Source organism: Mustela nigripes, chromosome 2, assembly GCF_022355385.1.
Source record: "Mustela nigripes isolate SB6536 chromosome 2, MUSNIG.SB6536, whole genome shotgun sequence".
Taxonomy (NCBI): domain Eukaryota; kingdom Metazoa; phylum Chordata; class Mammalia; order Carnivora; family Mustelidae; genus Mustela; species Mustela nigripes.
Window position 1 is genome coordinate 152,878,373 of NC_081558.1, and position 13,035 is coordinate 152,891,407.

The following is a 13,035-nucleotide window of genomic DNA, read 5'->3' on the forward strand; positions in this document are numbered from 1 at the left end:
TCTTTTTTTTTTAAAGATTTTGTTTATTTATTTGACAGAAAGAGACACAGTGAGAGAGGGAACACAAGCAGGGGGCATGGGAGAGGGAGATGTGGGCTTCCCCCTGAGCAGGGAGCCTAATGCAGGCTTGATCGCAGGACTCTGGGATCATGACCTAAGCCAAAGGCAGATACTTAATGACTGAGCTACCCAGGCCTCCCACATATCTCACATCTTGAAGGTAGAAGAATCCTCAGTTTCACATCCTCTCATCACAGTAGAATCTAGATAATATAGGGAAAGTTTGGGGGTTTGAAAATCTGTAGTCTTCTGACCACAAGCTAATACTCTAAATTCTACTAGGCATTAAAGCTTTTCCTCTTTTGTCTATAATACTACAGTAGTTATCTGCTTTGTTTGTCTGCTATCTTATTTGATTCTATTAATTGTATTTCTGAGCCTCATTACATTTTGTTATTTTTCTCAATCTCTCAAAAGTCCATATATTTTCTACCATTCATACTTTTTGACTATCTTTTCCTACCCTCTTCTAGTGACATACTTCTTTTGCTTTATTGACTAAAGTATTGAGCTTTTTATAGCTAGCCATTAATTCAAAGAACTAAAAAATTTAGATTTTTTGAGTTGATTGGGCTCAGGTGATTTGTCAGCTGAACAGTAAGCAATTATATCAAATTAAATCAATATCTTTTTAATAAATTTTTATGATTTAATATTTTATTGAGTATAAGTAATAGTGTATGTGTGATATCTATGACAGTACTATGCACAGTGGAGAAACAATTAACTTTGGTAGGAATATAATTTCTTATATACTTGATTCCTTTTATCGATGAGGTAGTTCAAGTAGGACCAGGCAGAGCAGGTACTCATTAAGTGTTGAATGAAGGAAAAAAAGACAGTCTAAAATGACATTTTGTCAGCCCTTGTAGAATTAAAAAGAGTTATATAACTGACAAAGAAAACTCTGTTATTAATTATTTGTAGAAATTTGTAGAGGAAATTTTAAATTCATTGTGTGAGTTTGTTACTAATACTTAAATGCTAGATTTATTCTGCATCCTAACACTTGTATTCACTAAGCTTCCCTTTGCCAGTGTGAAGTGAAGAGGAATTGTTCAGGAATTGTTCAGTACTGATATTATTTTCTTTGATTGTTTTAGGTATTATTTTAGTACATGACTTAACAAATAAGAAGTCATCCCAAAACTTGTATCGTTGGTCATTGGAAGCTCTCAACAGGGACTTGGTGCCAACTGGAGTATTGGTAACAAATGGGTAAGCCCAGATTTCTTCAGTTGCAGTGTGAAATGGTACAGCAGTCTTGGGAATGTACCCTCCGAATAACACTTTGTAACACTTTGTAAGAATAACACTTTGTTTGATTTACAAATTTTTTCTCCCAGTCTGTAGATCATCTTTTCATTCTCTTAACCATCATCTCTCAAGCATTAGTTTTTCATCATGATGCGGTGTTACTGTGCTTTTGGTATCAACTCTGCCTATTCTCAGATCATGTAGATTTTCTCCTGTGTTTCTTTTAGAAATTTTATTGTTGAAGGTTTACTTTTAGATCTGTGATCTGTTTTGAGTTAATTATAATGTGTGAGGTTTTGGGGTTGACTCTTCTGTATGAATGTCCAGTTGTTCTAATACCATTTTTTAAAAAGATGATCCTTTCTCCATTGAATTGCTTTTACTCCTTTGCCAAAAATCAGTTCATCATATTTATATGTTTCTGTTTTGAGACTGTAATTCTGTAGAGTTGATCTGTGTGTCTGTACCTTGACTAATATGACACTGTCTTTATTATTGCAGCATTATTGTAAGTCTTGAAATGAGGCATTGTGCTTCCTTCCTTTTCAAAATTGTTTAGCAATTCTAGTTCATTTGCTTTTCCATATAAATTTGAAATCAACTTGTCTGTATTGATAAAAAGTCAGCTTGGATTTTGATTAAATTGCATTAAGTCTGTAGATCAAATTGGGGAGAATTTTTGTTGCCTCTTCTAATCCATGAACACAGTTTGTCTATCCATTTATTTTTTAAAGCAAATCCTAGACAATTGTATCATTTCATCTATATATATTTCTGTGTATTTTTATTAAAGATAATTGTATCTTTTTATCTGTGTAATATTTGTTACACATATTTTATCTGTGTAATTTAATTAAAGATAACTGTATCATTTCATTTATATATATTTCTGTGCTTAACTTTATATGATAAGGACTTTTTAATATAACCAAAATATAATTGTCACACTTAAAATTTGGTAATAATTCTTCAGTATCAAATATTATTTTAATTTCCCAAATGTCTTAGAAATGTTGGTTTGTTCAAAATAGTATATAGATGTGGTCTACTCATTGTATTTAGTTTATTAAGTTTCTTTTTAATCTTACTTTCCCCTCCTTTTTTTTTTTTTTTTCTTTTACTCTCTGGCAGTTTGTGAAAGATGGTTTGCTTATCCTACTAGTTTCTTGTATTCTGGATTTTGCTGACTGTATCCTTGTAATGAGTGTCTGCTTAACTTATTTCCCTGAATCCTAAGTTTTCCCTAAAATGGTAGTTAAGTATAAAAAGAAGGTCTAAAAAATGCAGGGTTTTGGTTTTTGTTCTTGCCAAGGCAGTATTGTACTTATAATTACAATACCTGGTTGTCTGTCTCTTTGTGATGTTATCATGTCACCAGCCTTATTATCCATGATAAAATTCACCATCAGTTTTTCACCTGTTGTTTTAAAAAAAAAAAAAGGATTTTTGAGATCAAAATTCAAATTGGATGTAAGATTAATGAAAAAGTGAATAAAAAGGAAAGCTAGAGCAAATTAAATATATATGGCAACATAGATATGATACATGTGTAATAAATATGTTGATGTGCAACATATGTATCATGTGCCATGTCTGTACATATATATACAGTATATCAGTAATATATTTATTAACGTGTGAGAGGTTATATACAGGACTATAAGTGACAGAGATAAATGTCTATCAAAGATGATGGTTGATAAAATATATATACAAAAATTTGTATGTGTGCCAGAGTTAGTGAGTATATAGGAAAAGGAAATAGTCCTAAAGGAGGACACTCTCAAAACTTTATTCTCTAATAAGGCAAATTTCAATTTTAGACAATGTCTCCTAAATTAGTGTTGATATTGGTAAACAAAATCAAAGGCCTTGAACTCACGTTGTCATTGACTTTAATGCAATAAATAGAACGATAATATTTTTAAGAAATGGGGGTTAAAAAAAAAAGAAATGGGGGTTATATAGTTCAAAACACCAGTGTTCCAAGGCTGAACAATAACTGAGGCTCTGTAAGATAATTGTGAAGGGCAAAAAGATTTGGTAATTTTGCACACACCCACTTACATACCCCAAGTTTAGATTATTCAAAGAGAAAGAAAAATAATGTCAAAGGAAGAAGAAAAGCTAGCTCAACTGGGTTTTATTGACTGTATTGTGCAGTATTGATTTACTGTCATAAGGTGTTTGCAGCCAGATTTTGCTGACTATTATAAATTGAGCTTGTAACATGCCAGAAATCCAAATGTGTTTTATTTCTCATATGTGAATAGAATTTAAATTAATTGATCAATATTGGGCTCTATATTTCTTTCAGTAATAGAAGGAACACTGCTGTGTCCTTTAGTTAAAAATAGGGAGAGAAAAAAAATAGATTGTAATAGCCAGTGACCCAAGGCCCCTAACTTTAAGTGATTTATATCGCCTGTCCTCTGTCTCCCATGGCTCTTATGTCAGGACAGACAATTATTTGGCACTTAATTCTTTCCTTTTACTATTCATTTTGCATTTCAGCCACTTCTTTTCCTTTCCATTTGTTGAATCCACCTTTCCCCAGGCTATAGCATCGTCTATGGTTGATTTTTCTGGCCTTCAGCCTCCTTGTTTCTTAATTTCCTAAAATGATCTATTTTTCTTTATTATTCATAGACCGAAATGTAGGTATAGAACTTAGGCATACCCCAGAAGCTTGCCATTTTTCCCTCTGGCAAAAGGTGTGAGTGCCATGCCAGGTTCTTGTGTTTTTGCTCTACTGAGGTTTGAATCCAGTCTTTCTATCTACTTAAAAAAATTCCTGAGCTGTTAGCCTCCAAAGACAGAGCTTTAGGAGAAGTCAAGTCAGCCTACATTCAGATACCTATTGGGCATTCATTTATTCAAATAGTCTATAGACTCAAGAAAATAAAATTTGAGTAGTTAGATGAGTAGTTGGAACTCCGTAGATGGCGAGGATGGGTTGATATATGAACAAGTAAATGGAAGAAATTGGGACAAAAGTAAGTTTATAGGTGGTGGATGAGCAAGAGTCAGTAAAATAGTGTAAGCTACCTGCATTTAAACATTATGCATCTATATCAAAGTAAATTCTATTCAGCTGTTTTGTTTTTAAAGATTTTATTTATTTATTTGTCAAGAGAAAGAGAGAGAGAGAGCGCAAGCAGAGGGAGCAGCAGGCAGAAGGAGAAGCAGGCTCCCTACTGAGCAAGGAGTCCAATGTGGGACTCAATCCCAAGATCCTGGTATCATGACGCTTAACCAACTGAGCCACCAGGCGTCCCTTAGTCACCTCTTCATTATTATTTATCACAGGGATTATGACCGGGAACAGTTTGCTGATAACCAGATCCCACTGTTGGTAATAGGGACTAAACTGGATCAGATTCATGAAACCAAGCGCCATGAAGTTTTAACCAGAACTGCTTTCCTGGCTGAGGATTTCAATGCAGAAGAAATTAATTTGGTATGTATTCTCACTAATCATTAGGTAAAGGCAAAACCGAAGACTTAAGGAGTCACAAATTCTTTTTTTTTTTTTTTTTAAGATTTTTTTTTTTTTTAATTTATTTATCTGACAGAAATCACAAGTAGGCAGAGAGACAGGCAGAGATGGGGGGTGGGGGCGGAAGCAGGCTTCCTGCTGAGCAGAGAACCTGATGTGGGGCTCCATCCCAGGACCACAGGATCATGACCTGAGCCAAAGGCAGAGGCTTTAACCCACTGAGCCACCCAGGCACTTTATACTAAAATCAGGCATTTGGGTTCTGGTCCAAAATGTAATAAAGATTAGAATCAACATAGACTGTCAGATGGGGACAGTCAGTTCAACTTCCTTGAATGCTGATCTTTTGGAAGGTTTAAACTTTGTCCTATCAATAATATAAATCTTGGGCTTTTTCTTAAAAAGATTTTTTAAGATCACACCAAAATAATTAAATTAGGGTAACAAATAAAGGTCACTGACACCTTAATTATTCTTGCTTTAGAAAAGCCTCTTAGTTTCTTAAGCTACAGAATTTAACTTAAAGGGCAAACAAATAGATAAATGAGAAAACTACAAATTGTAAAGTAGGAGTGCTTCATGAGCATAGTTTTTTCCTGAGATATGTAGCTCAGTTTGAACCAAACACTAAAAAGGCTAAGAAAAGTTCTCACATAAGCCAGATAGTGTTGCCCAGAGAAGGATCCTGGCCAACAGCCTCGGTCACCATTTAAATGGTATTGTTCACAAGTTGGATTTCTGCGACATATTCAGTGCCCTGGCAATTCCAGACATATGGTAGTAGTGGCTGTTTCATAATACTAGTGACTATCATATACTCAACACTTAATTTGTGCCACACACTGTTCTAGTGCTTTATGTACATTATCTCATACTTGTCTTCACATCAACACTATAAGGTAGATGCTGTAAGTATTTCCATTTTAAAGATGAAGATTAGAACCAGAAAGAGGTAAGTAGGCCATGGTTATACGGGTCAAACCAGGCACTCTGACTCCCAAGCCAGTGCTCTACAATTAAGCCTATTTTCCACTTAATTATTGTCCAGCTAACATTTAGAATCTCAGAGTTGAAAGAAGTCTTAGAAATCATCTAGATCACTAATTACCCAAACCTGACTGCATACTCATGTTATCAGTGTAGCTGTGAAAAAATTTGAATAAGTGCCCCACAGCTGGAGCTTTTCATTCATAAGGTCTGACAAGAGGACCAGGACTGTAATTTTAACTAATGACTCAGGTAATTTTGATGCCCTTAACCCTGTATATCAACATTTGTGAACACTGCTTGCTTTAGACCAACCTCTCCCCCATAACTGCATCAACTTCTGCCTGCCATTCCATTGTTTTTTACATTCTGCATTGCCATGGGGGGGGGGTACCTTATTTTTCTCACCTGCCACCATGGAATATTCAGTGTAAATGCCCTAGCTGGTTGCACTGGACCATAGTATTCCAGAGGACTTCTGTTAACGTAGAATATATCATAGCTTTGTTGAAGCAGTGCTGAAGTTACTTTGTTCAAACATTATTTGCAGTGGGAAATTACCATTGAATACACTTAATTTGTTCCAGAAATTACTTTCAGTGTATTTTGGAATATATCTATTTGTAGTACTCATGCGTTTCTGTGACTATCACCTGGGTATGTATTTTTCCTATTTTCCTTGCAAAGGGAGGGCCATCTTTTAATTGTTAACAAGGTATAAAGGTACTCAGGTGGTGGTACTTTGGCACACATGGTTTCCACAGAGTTCACATGCAACATACTTTTGACCTGTTATCAGTGTACAGATTCAAGAACACAGCAGAAACAACAGGAGGGTTTTGAGGATGCAGGGGAAGAAAAACTGAGGAGGAAAATTTGATACGAGTTTCAAAAAGAAATAGCAGTCAGAAAGACTCAGCAAGTAAGTATAAAGCGTCCAGTAAAAATGTAACGTGACAATATTAGTGTTAGCATCTTTGGTTACTATATGAATTTACTTAAAACTATTTAAAAAAAAAACATAAGAATCAACATAAATGTATATATCAAAGATGGAATCAAAGTTACCATCTTATGCCTAAACAAGTTGGTTTAAATTATAAATAGGGAGATGATTACTTATTTTTTAAAATCCTCTTAGGCTTATTGTGTCTAGGACAGATTTTTCTCTGTTTACTTCAAAGTGATTATATTGAAGCATCTTCCCTAGTTAATATTCCTTTCGCAAGCTTAGATAAGCTATTTAAAGCTATTAATCTTCAGTCTTTGCCCTCAGCCATGATCAGTGGCAGATGGCTCTTTAAACTCTAAAATTCTTATCCTAAGATCATAGGGTTTCTCTGGCCTGGTCAACCTGTAACTGGGAGCCCTAGAATTAAGTTTTGGGAGGTTCTGCTTGTTTGCTGTTTGATTTGGTTTTTATATTTAGCACTGTAGCTCTATTTGGAGTCATCTCTGAAGTGTTGACATTGTGATGACTAATCAATATCCATTTTGTAAAACATGTCTAACACAAGTCTACCTCAGGTTTGTCTCTTATGTGCCCCAGTTGCCGTGTAAATGTGTTCAGACATTATTTCAAGTATAGCAGTTTATACATTGATGTTTCAGTCTATTTGATCCATACATGGAATTAACTTTTATTATGTTAGGCACTTTTGTGCCTGAAAATTCAATCTGATAGCATTTTCTCAGCATGAAAAGAGAAGGGAACTAATATTTCAGTATCTGCTATGTATGTGCCAGAAGGGAACTAATATTTCAGTATCTGCTATGTATGCATTATCTTACTTGATTTTCACAAAAATCCTGTGGGATTAGTATTATGTTATCCTCATAACACAAAAGAGTAAGCCCAAATCTAAAGGCATAGTAATCTAACCAATGTCACATAATGTAGAGATACTATGACGGATATTCAGATTCAAAACTTGCTGGCTTCAAAGACCTAATTTTTCTAGTACTCTATGATTTTTGTAAAGTTTGTTGTAGTCTCTTTTTTGTGTGGTTTTGGAAAATGTATTCTAGCGTCCAGCCAAAATTAAAAATGTGAGCCTCAAAATATTGTATGTGGATATAATAGGTGATTGTTAGAAAATTTACCAGAAAAGAATTGTGTGGGTTTAAGAGATTATAAAACAGAATAAATGCAACAGCAGTGATTTCAGTAATTGCCCAAGGGACACAGACCATCTGCAACTGAAAGACAAATACCATCTTTGTAAAGGAACCTACACGGTATCTTCAGAGTTTGGTCTTAGGTGGCATTTGAAGTAAAATTCAAAGTGCTCTATCTCTTAAGGTGGCGAGTTAATTATTACAAGCAAAAGCAACTTAACAGTGAAATTCCAGGAAAGGATAATAAACCCTTTGAGATCTTTACTGATCATTGTAATTTACTAGTTATCTCATTTTAATGTTGCACATTGTTTGTTCTCTTCTGGGCCCCATTTTTTTCCCTATTTTTCAGAATCCTATTTAATAGGATATATCTATCATTCATTATTATTTATCATTATTATTATTTATCATTATTCATTAAAAATAATACTTAATGATATTTAATAATAAACTTACTTTTTATTGTTTATTACTATCAAAAAATATATCATTCATTATTATCTTTATGGCCTACCAGTTGGTGTAGTACTTTGCATTCAATCAGTGAGAAATCCCTGGCAGCTGTTTTGTGTGTTCTTTGCTCCTCTAACTCCTTATTTTCATGATTCCTGCTATTGATATGAACTGCATAGTACTTAATTAGATGATGCTAGTGGGTAACTAGTACTAAAAAATTAAGTGTTAACAGTTTTTAATGGCTCTGTTTCTGCTTTTAGGGTAAATGTAGGTGAGTCACATGAGTAGTGTCTTGGTTTTGTTATTAGTAAGATTAGCAATCCTGTCTTCCTTTATGAATTATTTGATGATGAATACATTGGTTCAGTGTCTTTTAAAATTCAATAAATAACAAAAAGTGGCCTTACCTTCCCTTAGCACTTTGCTTTGTGCGTCATAACTTGAAAATTACTTGAATATTTTATGAGAGTATTATGCCTAACATTTTTATTATAGAAATACGCAACAGGAACAGTAATGACTAACAAAGAGCTTATGTTTCTTAACTTTTAATGGCGCATCTTGTGTTTTATCTTCTAGGATTGCACGAATCCACGGTACTTAGCTGCAGGTTCTTCCAATGCTGTCAAGCTCAGTAGGTTTTTTGATAAGGTAATAGCTTCAATTAAGTTATTTTTAAACTTAATTTATATATTATGAGAGTTTAAATTCTTTGTAGAATGCTTTGTCTTTTTATTCTTTCATCCTGAACTTCATAGCCTGAATACTTGTTTTGCTCTCTCTTATCTGTTGGTATAATTGCTCAAGTCCTGCTGACGTATTTATTTTATCAGCAGTGTTCTCTAAGCAAAGGATGAAAGCTACCAGATTTAAATGAGTTATTTTAAAAGTTACCTGATTTCCCTCCTTAAAACAGATTATATTTTCCTATTTTCCAGCTCTTTTTGTACTTATTCACATCCCCTCAACCCCCACGAACCCAGGAGTTTCTGCTTAGTTGAAGCCCTGAGTTCTTTTTCCTCTCTCAGCTATTATTCTCCACATAAATGTTACCTTTATTTTTAAGGTTATGTCATCTCCTAGATTCCCTAATTTTCCTTATCAGAAAGCTTGTGTTCCAAATATTGACTCTTGCTAGCATCATCTTATGGCCTGAACTGGAATGAAAATGTTGAATGACTCAGCATACCAGTGATTTTGAGCACTGTTTGTCTTTCCTTCACAAGGCCGTGTGGCTGCACATAGTATTGACCAAGTTTAAGGTGTTTGCCTAATGTTTACATGACATAGTAAAGTGAAAGAGAACATATTTCTGTATGTAGTATTGAAAAAGATTAATTTCTGTATTACATTTCCTTTTAAGGTTATGAGAAAAACACAGCCCTTCTCATAACTCTTCTTTTTGAATCATTTTTCTTTTACCATTTAGGGATCTCATATTTCTCCTTTTGTCCATTATGTCATGATAAGATAAGCCCCACACCTCTTAGACCACTGGGAAATTTTGCTTCATTGCACAACTTCCCAACTGGAGTGTGGCAGAGACAGTACAGGTGTGCCGACATGGTCCCTCAGTTCAAGCAGCCAGAGTCCATCGGGCTGAGTGATCGGCAACCCCCTTCATTTAACCCAGTGTGCGGTACAAATATTAGTATTTTCTAAATGTGCCATGACGTGTAAAATGTTGGGAAGCACTGCAAGGGACCAGATTTTCTCTCCACATTTTTTTCAGAACTCAAACATAAGAACTTCTGTCTCATTTAGGCCCGTGTCTCCATCTGATACACTCTTCTGTGCCCTGAGAACAACAGCTTGCAGATCCTTGTCTGACTCAGAAAGATTCCACAATATATTGCTTAAATTTGTTAATAACTTGTTAATTTGGAAGTTGGTGAAGGGAATAAAAAGGTACAAACGTTTAGTTATAAAATGTATAAGTCACAGGAATGAAAAGTACAGCATAGAGAATATACTCAATAATATTATAGTAACTTTGGTAACAGATGGTAACTGCATTTACTGCATTTTGTAATGTATATAATTATCAAATTACTATGTTGTAATAACCGGAAACTAATATAATATTGTATGCCAACTATACTTCAATAAAAAAAATTCTTTAAAATATGTAGTGGTGGGGCGCCTGGATAAGGTTAAGCAACTGCCTTTGGTTCAGATCATGATCCTGGCGTCCTGGGATCGAGTCCTGCATTGGGCTGGGCTTGCTGCTCAGCGGGGAGTTTGCTTCTCCCTCTGACCCTCCCCCGCCCCATGCTCACTCTCTCTCACTCTCATTGTCTCTCAAATAAATAAATAAAATCTTTAAAAAAAAATACATAGTAAGTTAGATCCTAGAAAAACAATGGGTTATAGACTCGGGTTGTGACCCGAGTTGTTCGGCAAGACTTGATTTTAAAAAAATCAGAGGGAGCTTGGTTAGTTTTAAGTTTTAAGAAGAGAGTAAGATTTGGTAAGAGAAAGACACTGCAAGTTCAAAGTAGGGAATTATAAGCAACAACAAAAAGGTACCTTCTCTCTTCATCACCTAAATCTCAGTGAAAGTTATGTGGATTAGGAAGTTGGCCAGACCTCCAGACTAAGGTGGTTGCCTGAAACCATAGGACCCAGCAACTAAATTTTGCCCAGTTTTCTATTTTAGTATAGAGATTTATTTTCCAAGAGGGAACCTAGCTCCTCCTCCAGATTCCTGTTAGGAGTGATTCCTCCCTTCTTTAGAATGTTAGGATTTTCCTGGCGTATTTGGAGGGAAAGAAAATCAGCCTCTTCTTGGTTTTTGTGGGATCGAGCATTTTGAGATGTAGGCATCATAAACCAGCTTTTCTACCTTTGGGACAAGCGAATGCAACCTTACCCTCGGTCTCCTGGGGCTAAAAGTAACCCAGCCATAGTCTCAAAGAGAGAAAGAATCCAGATTTGGCCATCAAGCCAGTGAAAGCAAGGTAGCATAGCCCTGGAAGAAGATGCCATGCTCTTATTTAGGGGAATTCTTAGCTTCATAATTCTGGATTCCAGTGTCTTAGATTTAATCTGCGGCTAATGGCTTTTCTTAGCCACAACAATTCTGTGTAAAGAAAATCATACTGTGTCTGCAAACATGACAGTTTCTCCAGTGTTAGAACAGAATTTGTCATTTTTTAAAAGATTGATTTATTTGAGGGAGAGAGCAGGCATGTGAAGCCAGGGGGATGGGCAGAGGAAGAGGGTAAGAAGCAGACCCCCCCCCCACCCATTGAGCAAGCTCCTATCACCACCCTAAGATCATGACCTGAGCTGAGACCAAGACTTAGATGCTTAACTGACTGAGCCACCCAGGCACCCCTCATTATTTTTTTTTTTAATTATTTTCTGTCATCTGAATTTTAAACTCTAAACACATTTTAAACTCATTATATTAGGGCATATATTCTGAGAGCATTTTTTCAGTAGTAGCGATGGGTTTGTGCAGATACATCCACTGTTTTACCTCATTTCTCCTGCTGACTGAATACAGACAGTTCTGAAACTACTGAATCAACAGTGTGGATTCAGACCATGGAAAGAAGCTCATTGAATGCTTCTGATCTCCATTGAGGACCTACTGAATTTATCACTGTATTTACCCTGGGGATGTGGCAGTTCACTATATTTTACAAACTCCTTTGTAAGGAATAGCTGGACTATTGTAGTAGTAAAAGTGCTCTGTTTTTATCTTGTGGATTCTGTTTTGTGTATCTGGGCTGACTGCTGGGAAATTTGAGCCAGATTTGCTTTCATACACTGAGAACTGCATGAGTTATTATTATGTCATTCTCTGATTATTTAGTCATTTTTGTGTGTTCATTTATTTTTCGATCTATTAATACTTTGGGGAAAGAGGCAAGCTTTTATGGAAATACACCTACAATCCTGATCTTATTAGCTCTAGATGTAACTCATTGTACTAAATGTCCATTAACTATTGAAAAGACTCTTAATTTAGATAAATGCCTTTTAGTCCCATTAGTGGCAACTGCAGTGAACCACTTTTCCAGGGATGGTTGTTAAGCCCTAAAGTCTTTATTTGTTTCTCACAGGTCATAGAGAAGAGATACTTTCTGAGAGAAGGTAATCAGGTCTGTATCTGTTCTTAATAAAGTGGGTTATTAAACTCAGGGAGAGGTGATTTCCAAATTTAGTTTCAGAAGTGGTTGAAAAAGGAGGGGGGAATCTTTTGTAGGTACAAGCGGTTTCTTCTGTCCTCAGCACAAAAGAAAAAAAAAATCAGATCAAGGGAAAATAAGGTTCCAAGAAACAAAAAGAACGCTGGGATAAGGTTATATTATAATATAATAGAAGGAAATCATTTGCTTACGACTCCAGAAGTATATATGCAGAACCCATCACGATGCAGGGAATTCTGATAAAAGTGCAACTGGTGGGTGTTATGAGATTGACCTTCATCTCCCCTGATTTAGACGACAGTACCACCAATTTGTTGGCAAATGTTTTCCATTTCGGTAGAATTTATTTTACTATTTGATCAGGGTAAAACCTCAGAGAGACGGATCTTTAAGGAACAACAACAGGCCAACATAGAGACACAGAAAATAAGGGAGAAAATGGTAAAAACTATTAGCATTTGAACTCCGCATGCTGATTTAATGTGATTGTCTTTC

The 13,035-nt window shown here is 35.3% G+C and overlaps 1 protein-coding gene across 1 annotated transcript in view; it reads left to right on the forward strand.

The window, feature by feature from the left end:
* The window catches only part of RABL3 (RAB, member of RAS oncogene family like 3), a 30,378-nt gene that overhangs the window by 15,084 nt on the left and 2,259 nt on the right, over window positions 1-13,035 (forward strand). The window contains exons 4-7 of the mRNA XM_059391866.1: window positions 1,164-1,278; window positions 4,627-4,777; window positions 8,960-9,031; window positions 12,454-12,492. Coding sequence (XP_059247849.1) covers window positions 1,164-1,278; window positions 4,627-4,777; window positions 8,960-9,031; window positions 12,454-12,492 — 377 coding nt within the window. The remainder of the gene's footprint in view (window positions 1-1,163; window positions 1,279-4,626; window positions 4,778-8,959; window positions 9,032-12,453; window positions 12,493-13,035) is intronic.